Source organism: Bacillus rossius, chromosome 3 (genome assembly GCF_032445375.1).
Source record: "Bacillus rossius redtenbacheri isolate Brsri chromosome 3, Brsri_v3, whole genome shotgun sequence".
NCBI classification, from domain to species: domain Eukaryota; kingdom Metazoa; phylum Arthropoda; class Insecta; order Phasmatodea; family Bacillidae; genus Bacillus; species Bacillus rossius.
In genome coordinates this window covers 1456593-1474723 of record NC_086332.1, presented here as the reverse complement: position 1 = coordinate 1474723, position 18131 = coordinate 1456593, and the positions used below count along the sequence as shown (strand labels likewise).

The 18131-nt window shown below is 54.0% G+C and overlaps 2 protein-coding genes across 8 annotated transcripts in view; one reads left to right on the top strand and one right to left on the bottom strand.

Moving 5' to 3' along the window:
- Positions 1-1606: 1606 nt before the first annotated feature.
- On the bottom strand, positions 1607-4374 carry LOC134529993 (elastin-like). The gene is made up of 3 exons (XM_063364518.1): positions 4360-4374; positions 2936-3084; positions 1607-2900 (listed from the first exon to the last, which is right to left on the bottom strand). Exons 1-3 carry the CDS (start codon positions 4372-4374, stop codon positions 1607-1609), a joined length of 1458 nt encoding a protein of 485 aa, XP_063220588.1.
- A 57-nt stretch (positions 4375-4431) lies between these two features.
- Positions 4432-18131, top strand: part of LOC134530067 (esterase E4-like) — a 36445-nt gene continuing 22745 nt past the window's right edge. The window contains exons 1-2 of one of the 7 annotated variants that reach the window (XM_063364622.1): positions 4432-4592; positions 11394-11540. In XM_063364622.1, the coding sequence (XP_063220692.1) occupies positions 4488-4592; positions 11394-11540 (252 nt within the window). In that variant the 5' untranslated portion in view covers positions 4432-4487. Of the gene's footprint in view, positions 4593-7244; positions 7359-7415; positions 7532-7934; positions 8051-8452; positions 8569-10007; positions 10124-10180; positions 10297-11393; positions 11541-18131 lie in introns of those variants that run through there. The other 6 variants (XM_063364621.1, XM_063364620.1, XM_063364624.1 and 3 more) reach the window with 6 other exon arrangements.

The following is an 18131-nucleotide window of genomic DNA, read 5'->3' as shown; positions in this document are numbered from 1 at the left end:
ACCCGGCCAGTAGCTGTGGGCCTCCCCCTCCTGGACAGCTGCACGACAGCTCTCGCTCAGCTGTCCCGGCCAGCAGCTGTCCTCCGCAGCCCAGACAGCTTCGTGACAGCACTGATGGTGCAGCAGGCCTCGATCAGCTGTCCCGCCGGAGCTGTTTGGTCTACTCGTGCCATGCCATGCTGGAGTACAGAAAGATAATCTATAATTGCTAACTTTTTTCTTTCCCATGAATACAAATTAAAATCAATCCAGATAATTATATATTATTTTTCATATAGTAATATAATTGATTGCCGTGAAAGCACTAGACAGTTTGTCGTTTTGAATGAACATCGGGAAGATTTATTTAAAACTGGAAAGTTTCCCAACGACGGATGCGCGGTGTAGAATCAAGGGTAAAACGCCGATGTGTTGAAGGAATCCTGACATGCAATCCATCGATGACGAGAGGGGCTGCGGTGAGATCCAAGCGACTTAACTCGGTGAAGGTAGAGGGTGTGTGGCAGAGCCAAGCGAGCCTCCAGAAGGAGGGCGGTGGTGGCGATAGCCCCTCCCGAGACCAATTTTATTGATTAGTGTATATTTTTGTTTACTTAAATATTTAATTTCATACGTTAAACTTTTATCTCATCAAAAGTTGCATGGAGCTACTAAGGTTCTGTATTTGAAACCTGTAATTTGTAAATAATATTCCAAGGCCAATATCTGACCACTTTCATTTTTTGCAACTACGACCTTTCTTTGCGCGATAGCCCCTCCCGAAAAGTGATCCTGAAGCCGCCATTGGGCAGAGCTACGACGGACGAGGGCTCAGCAGAGTCAGAGACAGCAGCTGCCTCATGTGCGTGGCGCGTGTTGACGCGTGTTGACGCGTGTTGACGCGTGTTGACGCGTGTTGACGCGTGTTGACGCGTGTTGACGCGTGCAGCCGTCTGCTGCCTCGTGACTCGCGTGCGACAACTCAGGCACAGCTTTTCCCTGTAGCTACTATCCGTGCTGTAAAACTGCAACTATCAGTATCACGTTACCGCTAGTTTATTACCAACTATGCAGTATTGTGAGTCAACACGAGGTTATTTATATTTTATCATTAATATATTTAATAGTATCCGCAACACAGTTATTTTAACGTGTTACTGGTAGATTTTACACAGTCCGGTGCGTAAACGTGTGACAAATAAGCTAAATAATTGTAGGTAATAAGTATTTGAGTAATTATTGTACTTTTTCGAAAATATCACTGTTTATTTTTATCAGGCCCATGCCATATCACAGCTGGTCAGGGCAGCAACTAGAGTCTCTGGCACCCGGGGCATGAATGGATTCATGCGCCCCCCCCCCCCCCCCCTCTTTTTTTGCACATACCACACCAATAAAGCGGGGTCCGGGGGCCCTCCCACGGAAAAAAAGGTGCTATTTAAGCATTTTCGGTATTTACATGTAACAGTTTCTGTGCTACTGTAACTTCCATGCATGAACCCACTAGTAGGAATTACAATGCAAGCTATTTCGGCGCCCCCACAGCTTTGCGCCCGGGGCGTATGCCCCGCTTGCCCCCCCCCCCCCCCACCCTTCCCGCCAGTTGCGGCCATGCAGCTGGTTATGATCACAGGTAGGAATCGGTAACAATAACAACCAGTCTCTCGTTGGAACTAGCAGGTCCGCTCGTCGCCACTGTGGGCACAGTGCCGGGCACAGTGCCGGGCACAGCCGGGCACAGTGTCAGGCACAGCCGGGCACAGCCGGGCACAGTGCCGGGCACAGCCGGGCACAGCCGGGCACAGCCAGGCACAGCCGGGCACAGTCGGGCACAGCCGGGCACAGCCAGGCACAGCCAGGCACAGTCGGGCACAGCCGGGCACAGCCAGGCACAGTCGGGCACAGCCGGGCACAGTGCCGGGCACAGCCGGGCACAGCCGGGCACAGTGCCGGGCACAGCCGGGCACAGCCGGGCACAGCCAGGCACAGCCAGGCACAGTCGGGCACAGCCGGGCACAGCCAGGCACAGCCAGGCACAGTCGGGCACAGCGCCGGGCACAGTCGGGCACAGCCGGGCACAGTGCCGGGCACAGCCGGGCACAGCCGGGCACAGCCAGGCACAGTCGGGCACAGCGCCGGGCACAGTGCCGGGCACAGAGCCAGGCACAGCCAGGCACAGTCGGGCACAGCCGGGCACAGTGCCGGGCACAGCCGGGCACAGCCGGGCACAGTGCCGGGCACAGCCGGGCACAGTCGGGCACAGCCGGGCACAGCCGGGCACAGTGCCGGGCACAGTGCCGGGCACAGTGCCGGGCACAGTGCCGGGCACAGCCGGGCACAGCCGGGCACAGCCGGGCACAGCCGGGCACAGCCGGGCACAGCCGGGCACAGCCGGGCACAGCCGGGCACAGCCAGGCACAGCGCCGGGCACAGTGCCGGGCACAGTGCCGGGCACAGCCGGGCACAGCCGGGCACAGCCGGGCACAGCCGGGCACAGTGCCGGGCACAGCCGGGCACAGCCAGGCACAGTCGGGCACAGCGCCGGGCACAGTGCCGGGCACAGCCGGGCACAGCCAGGCACAGCCAGGCACAGTCGGGCACAGCGCCGGGCACAGTGCCGGGCACAGAGCCAGGCACAGTCGGGCACAGCCGGGCACAGTGCCGGGCACAGCCGGGCACAGCCGGGCACAGCCGGGCACAGCCGGGCACAGCCAGGCACAGCCAGGCACAGTCGGGCACAGCCGGGCACAGCCAGGCACAGCGCCGGGCACAGTGCCGGGCACAGTGCCGGGCACAGCCGGGCACAGTCGGGCACAGCCGGGCACAGCCAGGCACAGCGCCGGGCACAGTGCCGGGCACAGCCAGGCACAGCCAGGCACAGTCGGGCACAGTCTCGATGAATCACCGCCGGGGAAGCCCCACTGATCCGTGTCGTCAACACTCGGCGCGGCCGTACCGCAACTGCGGCGTGTACCGCAACTGCGGCGTGTACCGCAACTGCGGCGTGTACCGCAACTGCGGCGTGTACCGCAACTGCGGCGTGTACAACAACTGCGGCGTGTACCGCAACTGCGGCGTGTACCGCAACTGCGGCGTGTACCGCAACTGCGGCGTGTACCACACTTCCACCAGGGAAACAGACAAATCCGAGTTCGTGCAACCGCAGTGTATTGTACTTTTCGGAAGCACAGCAACTATTTTCTAGAATAATAGTATATGTAGGTATATAATAATAGCGCGTGCTACCGGTCTGCCCCCCCCCCCCCCCTGCACAGACCGTCCAAGCCCTTCCTCACGAGGAACAGTCTATGTGTGGATGCCTGTGATACTGGGTTGCTTATAAGGTGGTATTCATTTTTTTTTTTGCCGGATCGCAGGAGGGACTCGAACCCACGTGCTGTTGAGGGCAATGTGACGAATAAAGAAGTGGGAGGAAATAAATGAGTGAGATTTGGAAAAAACGTGTTTGAATCACAGTGTGAGCTGTTTCAGTCGTACTGCCTGCCCTGTGCTCTAATTGCCAGAGCTTGTAGATTGGTTATGCAGAGAGTGTGCATCAGCCTTGGAAGATAGCGTACCTACCTTTGTCGTTTTGAATTTGGTTTTCGGAGTCGTAATTTCTGGGCTTGCAAAATATGATGATGATAATTGGTTGCGGCGTGCGGGAGTGAGAGGCCCAGCCACCGGTTTAAAGTGCCACAGACTGTTTTATTTATTTATTTATTTATTTATTTTCCCTTGGCCAATGATAGAAAACACTTCTTTTCACTCTGCGCCATTTTTGAGTTTCATAATTTTTTTTCAGATCAGCACTTACTATGTGAAATTAAATATGTATCAATCTTATCATGTTACGCGGAATTATTTACGAAATAAACGATTGACAAACATTCAAGTTTACAGTTAAGTACCTATGTTTCATTGCTGTGTTTAAAGTTAGGTCAGTTTTCATAATCGTTCAGTCAATATAGTTTTGTAGATAAAAAAAATTATTTCGATTATGACTAAACGATTTTCATACAGATATATGGTGTGTAAATTCATTTCTAAACGACAACAATATTTCAAATGACGAGGGGAAATCAGTGCCGAGATCGCCCAATAATCAAATACCTAAAATATTAAATAGTAATTAATTGCGTCATTGAAAAACAAAAAATTCAATAATACTTTTGAAAATGATCTTCCCTTTCGATTAGCTTTTTGCAGAAGTGAATTTAAAGCGATTTGCAAATAGTGAGACAAAAATGTAGAATGTAATAATTATTAAAATCAAACATACTGAGAAAACTATAAATTATTATATTACGTAACAAACATTAACAAAGAAAATTACAGTAATTAATACACTGTACAGTTGACTAGTATGTAAAAACTCACCACGGCATCTCCCATAGTAATATTGAGGTTGTACCATAATAGCGAGCAAGTACCACAACTGGTAACTACGGTACCACTGATGAGACTGTGTGGCGAGGTCAGGGAGTGTAAGTAGTGTCTGCTGGAGAATGTTGCGTGCATGGTGGTTGTTGCTGCTGTTGGAGTGGGCAGCAGCCTATACGCCCCCAGAGCAGTGTCTGGTGACCACGCTGTCCAACATAGACCACAGTCAGGTACGTGTGTTACTGCAGTGTGGCAGCTTGTGTGTGGCGAGGTCAGGGAGTGTAGTGTCTGTTAGAGTATGTTGCGTGCATGGTGGTTGTTGCTGCTGTTGGAGTGGGCAGCAGTCTATATGCCACCAGAGCAGTGTCTGGTGACCACGCTGTCCAACATAGACCACAGTCAGGTACGTGTGTTACTGCAGTGTGGCAGCTTGTGTGTGGCGAGGTCAGGGAGTGTAGTGTCTGTTGGAGTATGTTGCGTGCATGGTGGTTGTTGCTGCTGTTGGAGTGGGCAGCAGCCTATACGCCCCCAGAGCAGTGTCTGGTGACCACGCTGTCCAACATAGACCACAGTCAGGTACGTGTGTTACTGCGGTGTGGCAGCTTGTGTGTGGCGAGGTCAGGGAGTGTAGTGTCTGCTGGAGAATGTTGCGTGCATGGTGGTTGTTGCTGCTGTTGGAGTGGGCAGCAGTCTATATGCCACCAGAGCAGTGTCTGGTGACCACGCTGTCCAACATAGACCACAGTCAGGTACGTGTGTTACTGCGGTGTGGCAGCTTGTGTGTGGCAAGGTCAGGGAGTGTAGTGTCTGTTGGAGTATGTTGCGTGCATGGTGGTTGTTGCTGCTGTTGGAGTGGGCAGCAGCCTATACGCCACCAGAGCAGTGTCTGGTGACCACGCTGTCCAACATAGACCACAGTCAGGTACGTGTGTTACTGCGGTGTGGCAGCTTGTGTGTGGCGAGGTCAGGGAGTGTAGTGTCTGCTGGAGAATGTTGCGTGCATGGTGGTTGTTGCTGCTGTTGGAGTGGGCAGCAGCCTATACGCCCCCAGAGCAGTGTCTGGTGACCACGCTGTCCAACATAGACCACAGTCAGGTACGCGTGTTACTGCGGTGTGGCAGCTTGTGTGTGGCGAGGTCAGGGAGTGTAGTGTCTGCTGGAGAATGTTGCGTGCATGGTGGTTGTTGCTGCTGTTGGAGTGGGCAGCAGCCTATACGCCCCCAGAGCAGTGTCTGGTGACCACGCTGTCCAACATAGACCACAGTCAGGTACGTGTGTTACTGCGGTGTGGCAGCTTGTGTGTGGCGAGGTCAGGGAGTGTAGTGTCTGCTAGAGAATGTTGCGTGCATGGTGCTGTTGCTGCTGTTGGAGTGGGCAGCAGCCTATACGCCACCAGAGCAGTGTCTGGTGACCACGCTGTCCAACATAGACCACAGTCAGGTACGTGTGTTACTGCGGTGTGGCAGCTTGTGTGTGGCGAGGTCAGGGAGTGTAGTGTCTGCTGGAGAATGTTGCGTGCATGGTGGTTGTTGCTGCTGTTGGAGTGGGCAGCAGCCTATACGCCCCCAGAGCAGTGTCTGGTGACCACGCTGTCCAACATAGACCACAGTCAGGTACGTGTGTTACTGCGGTGTGGCAGCTTGTGTGTGGCGAGGTCAGGGAGTGTAGTGTCTGCTAGAGAATGTTGCGTGCATGGTGGTTGTTGCTGCTGTTGGAGTGGGCAGCAGCCTATACGCCCCCAGAGCAGTGTCTGGTGACCACGCTGTCCAACATAGACCACAGTCAGGTACGTGTGTTACTGCGGTGTGGCAGCTTGTGTGTGGCGAGGTCAGGGAGTGTAGTGTCTGCTGGAGAATGTAGCGTGCATGGTGGTTGTTGCTGCTGTTGGAGTGGGCAGCAGCCTATACGCCCCCAGAGCAGTGTCTGGTGACCACGCTGTCCAACATAGACCACAGTCAGGTACGTGTGTTACTGCGGTGTGGCAGCTTGTGTGTGGCGAGGTCAGGGAGTGTAGTGTCTGCTGGAGAATGTTGCGTGCATGGTGGTTGTTGCTGCTGTTGGAGTGGGCAGCAGCCTATACGCCCCCAGAGCAGTGTCTGGTGACCACGCTGTCCAACATAGACCACAGTCAGGTACGCGTGTTACTGCGGTGTGGCAGCTTGTGTGTGGCGAGGTCAGGGAGTGTAGTGTCTGCTGGAGAATGTTGCGTGCATGGTGGTTGTTGCTGCTGTTGGAGTGGGCAGCAGCCTATACGCCCCCAGAGCAGTGTCTGGTGACCACGCTGTCCAACATAGACCACAGTCAGGTACGTGTGTTACTGCGGTGTGGCAGCTTGTGTGTGGCGAGGTCAGGGAGTGTAGTGTCTGCTAGAGAATGTTGCGTGCATGGTGCTGTTGCTGCTGTTGGAGTGGGCAGCAGCCTATACGCCACCAGAGCAGTGTCTGGTGACCACGCTGTCCAACATAGACCACAGTCAGGTACGTGTGTTACTGCGGTGTGGCAGCTTGTGTGTGGCGAGGTCAGGGAGTGTAGTGTCTGCTGGAGAATGTTGCATGCATGGTGGTTGTTGCTGCTGTTGGAGTGGGCAGCAGCCTATACGCCCCCAGAGCAGTGTCTGGTGACCACGCTGTCCAACATAGACCACAGTCAGGTACGTGTGTTACTGCGGTGTGGCAGCTTGTATGTGGCGAGGTCAGGGAGTGTAGTGTCTGCTGGAGAATGTTGCGTGCATGGTGGTTGTTGCTGCTGTTGGAGTGGGCAGCAGCCTATACGCCCCCAGAGCAGTGTCTGGTGACCACGCTGTCCAACATAGACCACAGTCAGGTACGCGTGTTACTGCGGTGTGGCAGCTTGTGTGTGGCGAGGTCAGGGAGTGTAGTGTCTGCTGGAGAATGTTGCGTGCATGGTGGTTGTTGCTGCTGTTGGAGTGGGCAGCAGCCTATACGCCCCCAGAGCAGTGTCTGGTGACCACGCTGTCCAACATAGACCACAGTCAGGTACGTGTGTTACTGTGGTGTGGCAGCTTGTGTGTGGTGAGGTCAGGGAGTGTAGTGTCTGCTGGAGAATGTTGCGTGCATGGTGGTTGTTGCTGCTGTTGGAGTGGGCAGCAGCCTATACGCCCCCAGAGCAGTGTCTGGTGACCACGCTGTCCAACATAGACCACAGTCAGGTACGTGTGTTACTGTGGTGTGGCAGCTTGTGTGTGGTGAGGTCAGGGAGTGTAGTGTCTGCTGGAGAATGTTGCGTGCATGGTGGTTGTTGCTGCTGTTGGAGTGGGCAGCAGCCTATACGCCCCCAGAGCAGTGTCTGGTGACCACGCTTTCCAACATAGACCACAGTCAGGTACGTGTGTTACTGCGGTGTGGCAGCTTGTGTGTGGCGAGGTCAGGGAGTGTAGTGTCTGCTAGAGAATGTTGCGTGCATGGTGGTTGTTGCTGCTGTTGGAGTGGGCAGCAGCCTATACGCCCCCAGAGCAGTGTCTGGTGACCACGCTGTCCAACATAGACCACAGTCAGGTACGCGTGTTACTGCGGTGTGGCAGCTTGTGTGTGGCGAGGTCAGGGAGTGTAGTGTCTGCTGGAGAATGTTGCGTGCATGGTGGTTGTTGCTGCTGTTGGAGTGGGCAGCAGCCTATACGCCCCCAGAGCAGTGTCTGGTGACCACGCTGTCCAACATAGACCACAGTCAGGTACGTGTGTTACTGCGGTGTGGCAGCTTGTGTGTGGCGAGGTCAGGGAGTGTAGTGTCTGCTAGAGAATGTTGCATGCATGGTGGTTGTTGCTGCTGCTGGAGTGGGCAGCAGCCTATACGCCACCAGAGCAGTGTCTGGTGACCACGCTGTCCAACATAGACCACAGTCAGGTACGTGTGTTACTGCGGTGTGGCAGCTAGTGTGTGGCGAGGTCAGAGAGAGTAGTGTCTGCTGGAGAATGTTGCATGCATGGTGCTGTTGCTGCTCCTGGAGTGGGCAGCAGCCTATATGCCCCCAGAGCAGTGTCTGGTGACCACGCTGTCCAACATAGACCACAGTCAGGTACGTGTGTTACTGCGGTGTGGCAGCTTGTGTGTGGCGAGGTCAGGGAGTGTAGTGTCTGCTGGAGAATGTTGCGTGCATGGTGGTTGTTGCTGCTGTTGGAGTGGGCAGCAGCCTATACGCCCCCAGAGCAGTGTCTGGTGACCACGCTGTCCAACATAGACCACAGTCAGGTACGTGTGTTACTGCGGTGTGGCAGCTTGTGTGTGGCGAGGTCAGGGAGTGTAGTGTCTGCTGGAGAATGTTGCGTGCATGGTGGTTGTTGCTGCTGTTGGAGTGGGCAGCAGCCTATACGCCCCCAGAGCAGTGTCTGGTGACCACGCTGTCCAACATAGACCACAGTCAGGTACGTGTGTTACTGCGGTGTGGCAGCTTGTGTGTGGCGAGGTCAGGGAGTGTAGTGTCTGCTAGAGAATGTTGCGTGCATGGTGCTGTTGCTGCTGTTGGAGTGGGCAGCAGTCTATACGCCACCAGAGCAGTGTCTGGTGACCACGCTGTCCAACATAGACCACAGTCAGGTACGTGTGTTACTGCGGTGTGGCAGCTTGTGTGTGGCGAGGTCAGGGAGTGTAGTGTCTGCTAGAGAATGTTGCATGCATGGTGGTTGTTGCTGCTGCTGGAGTGGGCAGCAGCCTATACGCCACCAGAGCAGTGTCTGGTGACCACGCTGTCCAACATAGACCACAGTCAGGTACGTGTGTTACTGCGGTGTGGCAGCTAGTGTGTGGCGAGGTCAGAGAGAGTAGTGTCTGCTGGAGAATGTTGCATGCATGGTGCTGTTGCTGCTGCTGGAGTGGGCAGCAGCCTATATGCACCCAGAGCAGTGTCTGGTGACCACGCTGTCCAACATAGACCACAGTCAGGTACATGTGTTACTGCGGTGTGGCAGCTAGTGTGTAGCGAGGTGTGAGAGAGTAGTGTCTGCTGGAGAATGTTGCATGCATGGTGGTTGTTGCTGCTGTTGGAGTGGGCAGCAGCCTATACGCCCCCAGAGCAGTGTCTGGTGACCACGCTGTCCAACATAGACCACAGTCAGGTACGTGTGTTACTGTGGTGTGGCAGCTTGTGTGTGGTGAGGTCAGGGAGTGTAGTGTGTGCTGGAGAATGTTGCGTGCATGGTGGTTGTTGCTGCTGTTGGAGTGGGCAGCAACCTATACGCCACCAGAGCAGTGTCTGGTGACCACGCTGTCCAACATAGACCACAGTCAGGTACGTGTGTTACTGCGGTGTGGCAGCTTGTGTGTGGCGAGGTCAGGGAGTGTAGTGTCGGTTGGAGTATGTTGCGTGCATGGTGGTTGTTGCTGCTGTTGGAGTGGGCAGCAGCCTTTACGCCCCCAGAGCAGTGTCTGGTGACCACGCTGTCCAACATACACCACAGTCAGGTACGTGTGTTACTGCGGTGTGGCAGCTTGTGTGTGGCGAGGTCAGGGAGTGTAGTATCTGTTGGAGTATGTTGCGTGCATGGTGGTTGTTGCTGCTGTTGGAGTGGGCAGCAGCCTTTACGCCCCCAGAGCAGTGTCTGGTGACCACGCTGTCCAACATAGACCACAGTCAGGTACGTGTGTTACTGCGGTGTGGCAGCTTGTGTGTGGCGAGGTCAGGGAGTGTAGTGTCTGTTGGAGTATGTTGCGTGCATGGTGGTTGTTGCTGCTGTTGGAGTGGGCAGCAGCCTATACGCCCCCAGAGCAGTGTCTGGTGACCACGCTGTCCAACATAGACCACAGTCAGGTACGTGTGTTACTGCGGTGTGGCAGCTAGTGTGTGGCGAGGTCATGGAGTGTAGTGTCTGTTGGAGAATGTTGCGTGCATGGTGGTTGTTGCTGCTGTTGGAGTGGGCAGCAGTCTATATGCCACCAGAGCAGTGTCTGGTGACCACGCTGTCCAACATAGACCACAGTCAGGTACGTGTGTTACTGCGGTGTGGCAGCTAGTGTGTGGCGAGGTCAGGGAGTGTAGTGTCTGTTGGAGTATGTTGCGTGCTTGGTGATGGTTCCTGGTTTTACTGATGTCTTATTGTTTACATAATATAGCTTGTTACTGATGGGTGTGCGTAGTAATTGTCAGCACTGCTAGTCTGTGGGGAGGTCAGAATGTGCAGTGTCTGCTGAATAATGTAGCGTGCTTTGTGGATGTTGCTGCAGACTACATGCTCACAGAACAGTGTCTAGTGACCACGCTGTCCTACTTGGATCACAGTAATTTACATGTAGTACCGCGGTGTGGTAGCTACTGTGAGAGGAGGTTAGAGAGTGTTTGTGTTGTGTGCTTGGTGGTTGTTGATACTGTTGGAGCAGGTAATAATCTACATGCCCTTAAAGCGGTGTCTTATCATAACGCAGTTAATATGGACCACTGTGTTATATTGTAACATAAGCACATACAAATAGCATCGTGCCTACTCTGCACTGCCCAATGCGACTCTCTTCTCTGGCGAATGTAAAAAGTATTAATTTTATCACTTTAGAATATGGGAGTTTTTTAAAGGCAATTAAATTCATTAGAAATTATGTGAATTCTCACTGGCCTTTCACACACACGCCATGTCCACCTCCCCCCCCCCCCCCACCCCACCCCACCGAGTGCCTGTTGTCACTTTACCAAGAGTGAACCTGAAACACATTGCCAGTAGGCGAGTGGTATGGTAATGTAACAGTGTGGATCCGGTGATTTATACAGCTTTTACTATCGAAAGTACCAGAATGTTTTGAGCCATAACAAGTATTAAGTATGTTTTTGTTATTTAAAACATATAATTTCCTTTATTTGAGGGAGGAGGTGTGTATATACAAGTGCGAAGACTATGTTCAATCCACGTCGGCCTCAGCTCAGGCAGCTCCTAATAGTCGAGAACCTGAGGTCCTCAACCAGCCTGAGTGGTCCTATGCATGGCGTGTTTAGATGTGAGCGAAGTACCAAGTCTGGCTATTTTTCGTTCAAACTATATTCCTGCTGGTGTGATGTGCACAGCTGGTAGTACTCTATTGTTCCTTGTCTCCAGGGGCCTCCGGAGTCCTCCCTGCACGTGGAGGTGGCCCAGGGCTACCTGCGGGGCAGGAAGGTGACCTCGGAGGAGACAGGAGGCGTGTTCTACAGTTTCCAAGGAGTACCTTACGCCCGGCCTCCCGTGGGGGACCTCCGCTTCCAGGTACGATGACATCTCGTAAGGGCGTCAGTCGCTTACATGCCCTCACCTCTGCGTGCAGTTCCGTCGACTGCCGCTTCTAAGGGACCTTCAGCGATAAGTTTCACTTTAGCACATGAGAATGAAATGAAGTTGTAAATTTTGTACGAGAATTTTCATAATGGATAAAACATTTAACTTAAGTTTTATTTTTATTTCCAAAACTTATATCCAGAGATTTTTGACCCAATAAGTAATAATACTAGAGTTACATTATTGCTATTGGTTTTACTGCTGGAGACACAAGCAACTCAAAGAAATGATCGGCGCCCAGCCTTGCGTGGAGTGGACCGCCGAGCTGAGAGTGCAGTGTCTTCCTCTGCTGCCACTCGCTCTGCGACACTAGCCTGCAGAGCTTCTAGAGAAACCACATCGTTTAAAAACTGTCAGGAATTATATATTGTACATTGTGGATAACATTTTTAAACTGTTCAGTGCTTCATGGTTGACATTTTTGTCATATGTAGTTTTGAATTGTATTTTTTTTTAATGTTTGAAGATGGTTTAAATGAGCTTTATGATTCTCACTCTGCTGATGCAGGCGAATATACGGTGCCAGCGGCATACAGGTCACATTGTCGCCAGCACCCACATTACTTAATTTAATTTTTCTGTTTGGTGTAACAGTGTTTTGGTAAACATGTCGACTTTTGTATCGTACCGTACTGTTCCATCATGTCACTTACAGAGATGGTGTGGAGACAATAGCTTTTGAAGCCGAGGTCTCGACTCAGCTAGTGCATAAGTGTAGACTAAGAATGCTAGTAGATTAGATTATTCAAGTACCTACTGTAAAATGTCAGGCCAATAATTTGAGTCCATGTATTGAGAAATAACTTATTTACTTGATCCATTATTTAAACATTTTTCCACCGTAGTGTATATGCTACCGCAAAATATAGTGTTCGTAGTTAAAGTAGGAGAAACTTGCGATCTCAGTGTATTCTCGAGTAGATATCTATATAGCATTTTAATTATGCACGTGCTTAACGAGTTGACGGAAATGTTGCAGGAAGCCCGTAATCATAATTTGTGTTGGTAAAATGTAAGGGATAAACTTTTAGATTTGTGTGCAATGCATACATAAGGGAATTGCTTGCGCGCAAGTTTATCGACCGTAAACAAAGAGCAGGAGAAGAGGCACTCGATTATGTTACAGACATAAGGAAAACCGTAGATATTTTAACAAGTCCATATTCAGAAGGCGAGTTCGTGGAAATGTTTATGGATAATTTTGAAAACGAGGAACCCGCCGCTTAGCTACTCTTGTGCATGGCAGAGCAACAGCTCGCAGCTCCAAGAGTTCTGTCTCAACGAGTACTATGCTGCTTGCAGGCGCCCAGAGGAGTCAGGAGCCAGGAGTCAGGAGTCTGGGACATGGCTCTCTTCCACAGCTAGGCCAACCTTGTGTAGTCCACACTTCTGTGCTGCTTGCAGGCGCCCAGAGGAGTCAGGAGTCAAGAGTCAGGAGTCAGGAGTCTGGGACAAGGCTCTCCTCCACAGCTGGGCCGTGCTTGTGTAGTTCACAATTTTGTGCTGCTTGCAGGCACCCAGAGGAGTCAGGAGCCAGGAGTCAGGAGTCAGGAGTCAGGAGTCTGGGACAAGGCTCTCCTCCACAGCTAGGCCGTGCTTGTGTAGTTCACACTTCTATGCTGCTTGCAGGCGCCCAGAGGAGTCAGGAGTCAGGAGTCAAGAGTCACGAGTCTGGGACAAGGCTCTCCTCCACAGCTAGGCCGTGCTTGTGTAGTTCACACTTCTGTGCTGCTTGCAGGTGCCCAGAGGAGTCAGGAATCAGGAGACAGGAATCAAGAGTCAGGAGTCTGGGACAAGGCTCTCCTCCACAGCTGGGCCGTGCTTGTGTAGTTCACACTTCTGTGCTGCTTGCAGGCGCCCAGAGGAGTCAGGAGTCAGGAGACAGGAGTTAGGAGTCAGGAGTCAGGAGACAGGAGTTAGGAGTCAGGAGTCTGGGACAAGGCTCTCCTCCACAGCTAGGCCGTGCTTGTGTAGTTCACACTTCTGTGGTGCTTGCAGGCGCCCAGAGGAGTCAGGAGTAAGGAGTCAGGAGTCAGGAGTCAGGAGTCAGGAGTCAGGAGTCTGGGACAAGGCTCTCCTCCACAGCTAGGCCGTGCTTGTGTAGTTCACACTTCTGTGCTGCTTGCAGGCGCCCAGAGGAGTCAGGAGTAGGAGTCTGGGACAAGGCTCTCCTCCACAGCTAGGCCGTGCTTGTGTAGTTCACACTTCTGTGCTGCTTGCAGGCGCCCAGGGGAGTCAGGAGTCAGGAGTCAGGAGTCAGGAGTCAGATGTCAGGAGTCTGGGACAAGGCTCTCCTCCACAGCTAGGCCGTGCTTGTGTAGTTCACACTTTTGTGCTGCTTGCAGGCACCCAGAGGAGTCAAGAGTCAGGAGTCAAGAGTCTGGGACAAGGCTCTCCTCCACAGCTAGGCTGTACTTGTGTAGTCCACTTTCTGTGCTGCTTGCAGGTACCCAGAGGAGTCAGGAGTCAGGAGTCTGGGACAAGGCTCTCCTCCACAGCTGGGCCGTGCTTGTGTAGTTCACACTTCTGTGCTGCTTGCAGGCGCCTAGAGGAGTCAGGAGTCAGGAGTAAGGTCTCTGGGACAAGGCTCTCCTCCACAGCTGGGCCGTGCTTGTGTAGTTCACACTTCTGTGCTGCTTGCAGGCGCCTAGAGGAGTCAGGAGTCAGGAGTAAGGAGTCTGGGACAAGGCTCTCCTCCACAGCTGGGCCGTGCTTGTGTAGTTCACACTTCTGTGCTGCTTGCAGGCGCCTAGAGGAGTCAGGAGTCAGGAGTAAGGAGTCTGGGACAAGGCTCTCCTCCACAGCTGGGCCGTGCTTGTGTAGTTCACACTTCTGTGCTGCTTGCAGGCGCCTAGAGGAGTCAAGAGTCAGGAGTCAGGAGTCTGGGACAAGGCTCTCCTCCACAGCTGGGCCGTGCTTGTGTAGTTCACACTTTTGTGCTGCTTGCAGGCACCCAGAGGAGTCAGGAATCAGGAGACAGGAGTCAAGAGTCAGGAGTCTGGGACAAGGCTCTCCTCCACAGCTAGGCCGTGCTTGTGTAGTTCATACTTCTGTGCTGCTTGCAGGCGCCCAGAGGAGTCAGGAGTCAGGAGTCAGGAGTCAGGAGTCAGATGTCAGGAGTCTGGGACAAGGCTCTCCTCCACAGCTAGGCCGTGCTTGTGTAGTTCACACTTTTGTGCTGCTTGCAGGCACCCAGAGGAGTTAAGAGTCAGGAGTCAAGAGTCTGGGACAAGGCTCTCCTCCACAGCTAGGCCGTACTTGTGTAGTTCATACTTCTGTGCTGCTTGCAGGCGCCCAGAGGAGTCAGGAGTCAGGAGTCAGGAGTCAGGAGTCAGATGTCAGGAGTCTGGGACAAGGCTCTCCTCCACAGCTAGGCCGTGCTTGTGTAGTTCACACTTTTGTGCTGCTTGCAGGCACCCAGAGGAGTCAAGAGTCAGGAGTCAAGAGTCTGGGACAAGGCTCTCCTCCACAGCTAGGCCGTACTTGTGTAGTCCACTTTCTGTGCTGCTTGCAGGTACCCAGAGGAGTCAGGAGTCAGGAGTCTGGGACAAGGCTCTCCTCCACAGCTGGGCCGTGCTTGTGTAGTTCACACTTCTGTGCTGCTTGCAGGCGCCTAGAGGAGTCAGGAGTCAGGAGTAAGGAGTCTGGGACAAGGCTCTCCTCCACAGCTGGGCCGTGCTTGTGTAGTTCACACTTCTGTGCTGCTTGCAGGCGCCTAGAGGAGTCAGGAGTCAGGAGTAAGGAGTCTGGGACAAGGCTCTCCTCCACAGCTGGGGCGTGCTTGTGTAGTTCACACTTCTGTGCTGCTTGCAGGCGCCTAGAGGAGTCAGGAGTCAGGAGTAAGGAGTCTGGGACAAGGCTCTCCTCCACAGCTGGGCCGTGCTTGTGTAGTTCACACTTCTGTGCTGCTTGCAGGCGCCTAGAGGAGTCAAGAGTCAGGAGTCAGGAGTTTGGGACAAGGCTCTCCTCCACAGCTGGGCCGTGCTTGTGTAGTTCACAATTTTTTGCTGCTTGCAGGCACCCAGAGGAGTCAGGAATCAGGAGACAGGAGTCAAGAGTCAGGAGTCTGGGACAAGGCTCTCCTCCACAGCTGGGCCGTGCTTGTGTAGTTCACACTTCTGTGCTGCTTGCAGGCGCCTAGAGGAGTCAGGAGTCAGGAGTAAGGAGTCTGGGACAAGGCTCTCCTCCACAGCTGGGCCGTGCTTGTGTAGTTCACACTTCTGTGCTGATTGCAGGCGCCCAGAGGAGTCAGGAGTCAAGAGTCTTGGACAAGGCTCTCCTCCACAGCTAGGCCGTGCTTGTGTAGTCCACACTTCTGTGCTGCTTGCAGGCGCCCAGAGGAGTCAGGAATCAGGATTCTGGGACAAGCCTCTCCTCCACAGCTGGGCCGTGCATGTGTAGTCCACTTTCTGCGCTGCTTGCAGGTGCCCAGAGGAGTCAGGAGTCAGGAGTCTGGGACAAGGCTCTCCGCTACAGCTAGGCCGTGCATGTGTAGTTCACACTTTTGTGCTGCTTGCAGGCGCCCAGAGGAGTCAGGAGTCACGAGTCAGAAGTCTGGGACAAGGCTCTCCTCCACAGCTGGGCTGTGCTTGTGTAGTCCACGCTTCTGTGCTGCTTGCAGTCGCCCAGAGGAGTCACGAGTCAGGAGTCAGGGACAAGGCTCTCCTCCACAGCTGGGCCGTGCTTGTGTAGTCCACACTTCTGTGCTGCTTGCAGGCGCCCAGAGGAGTCAGAATTCAGGAGTCTGGGACAAGGCTCTCCTCCACAGCTGGGCCGTGCTTGTGTAATCCACACTTCTGTTCTGCTTGCAGGCGCCCAGAGGAGTCAGGAGTCAGGAGTCTGGGACAAGGCTCTCCTTCACAGCTAGGCCGTGCTTGTGTAGTCCACACTTCTGTGCTGCTTGCAGGCGCCCAGAGGAGTCAAGAGTCAGGAGTCAGGAGTCTGGGACAAGGCTCTCCTCCACAGCTGGGCCGTGCTTGTGTAATCCACACTTCTGTACTGCTTGCAGGCGCCCAGAGGAGTCAGGAGTCAGGAGTCTGGGACAAGGCTCTCCTCCACAGCTGGGCCGTGCTTGTGTAATCCACACTTCTGTTCTGCTTGCAGGCGCCCAGAGGAGTCAGGAGTCAGGAGTCTGGGACAAGGCTCTCCTCCACAGCTAGGCCGTGCTTGTGTAGTCCACACTTCTGTGCTGCTTGCAGGCGCCCAGAGGAGTCAAGAGTCAGGAGTCAGGAGTCTGGGACAAGGCTCTCCTCCACAGCTGGGCCGTGCTTGTGTAATCCACACTTCTGTTCTGCTTGCAGGCGCCCAGAGGAGTCAGGAGTCAGGAGTCTGGGACAAGGCTCTCCTCCACAGCTAGGCCGTGCTTGTGTAGTCCACACTTCTGTGCTGCTTGCAGGCGCCCAGAGGAGTCAAGAGTCAGGAGTCAGGAGTCTGGGACAAGGCTCTCCTCCACAGCTGGGCCGTGCTTGTGTAATCCACACTTCTGTACTGCTTGCAGGCGCCCAGAGGAGTCAGGAATCAGGAGTCTGGGACAAGCCTCTCCTCCACAGCTGGGCCGTGCATGTGTAGTCCACTTTCTGCGCTGCTTGCAGGTGCCCAGAGGAGTCAGGAGTCAGGATTCTGGGACAAGGCTCTCCGCCACAGCTAGGCCGTGCATGTGTAGTTCACACTTTTGTGCTGCTTGCAGGCGCCCAGAGGAGTCAGGAGTCACGAGTCAGAAGTCTGGGACAAGGCTCTCCTCCACAGCTGGGCCGTGCTTGTGTAGTCCACGCTTCTGTGCTGCTTGCGGTCGCCCAGAGGAGTCACGAGTCAGGAGTCTGGGACAAGGCTCTCCTCCACAACTAGGCCGTGCTTGTGTAGTCCACGCTTCGGTGCTGCTTGCAGGCCCCCAGAGGAGTCAGGAGTCAGGAGTCTGGGACAAGCCTCTCCTCTACAGCTAGGCCGTGCTTGTGTAGTTCACACTTCTGTGCTGATTGCAGACGCCCAGAGGAGTCAGAAGACAGGATTCAGGAGTCAGGAGTCTGGGACAAGGCTCTCCTCCACAGCTAGGCCGTGCATGTGTAGTTCACACTTTTGTGCTGCTTGCAGGCGCCCAGAGGAGTCAGGAGTCACGAGTCAGAAGTCTGGGACAAGGCTCTCCTCCACAGCTGGGCCGTGCTTGTGTAGTCCACGCTTCTGTGCTGCTTGCAGGTGCCCAGAGGAGTCAGGAGTCAGGAGTCTGGGACAAGCCTCTCCTCCACAGCTGGGCCGTGCATGTGTAGTCCACTTTCTGCGCTGCTTGCAGGCGCCCAGATGAGTAAGGAGTCTGGGACAAGGCTCTCCTCCACAGCTAGGCCGTGCTTGTGTAGTTCACACTCTGTTCTGCTTGCAGGCGCCCAGAGGAGTTTGGAGTGAGGAGTCAGGAGTCAGGAGTCTGGGACAAGGCTCTCCTCCACAGCTGGGCCGTGCTTGTGTAGTCCACTCTTCTGTGCTTTTTGCGGGCGCCCAGAGGAGTCAGGAGTCAGGAGTAAGGAGTCTGGGACA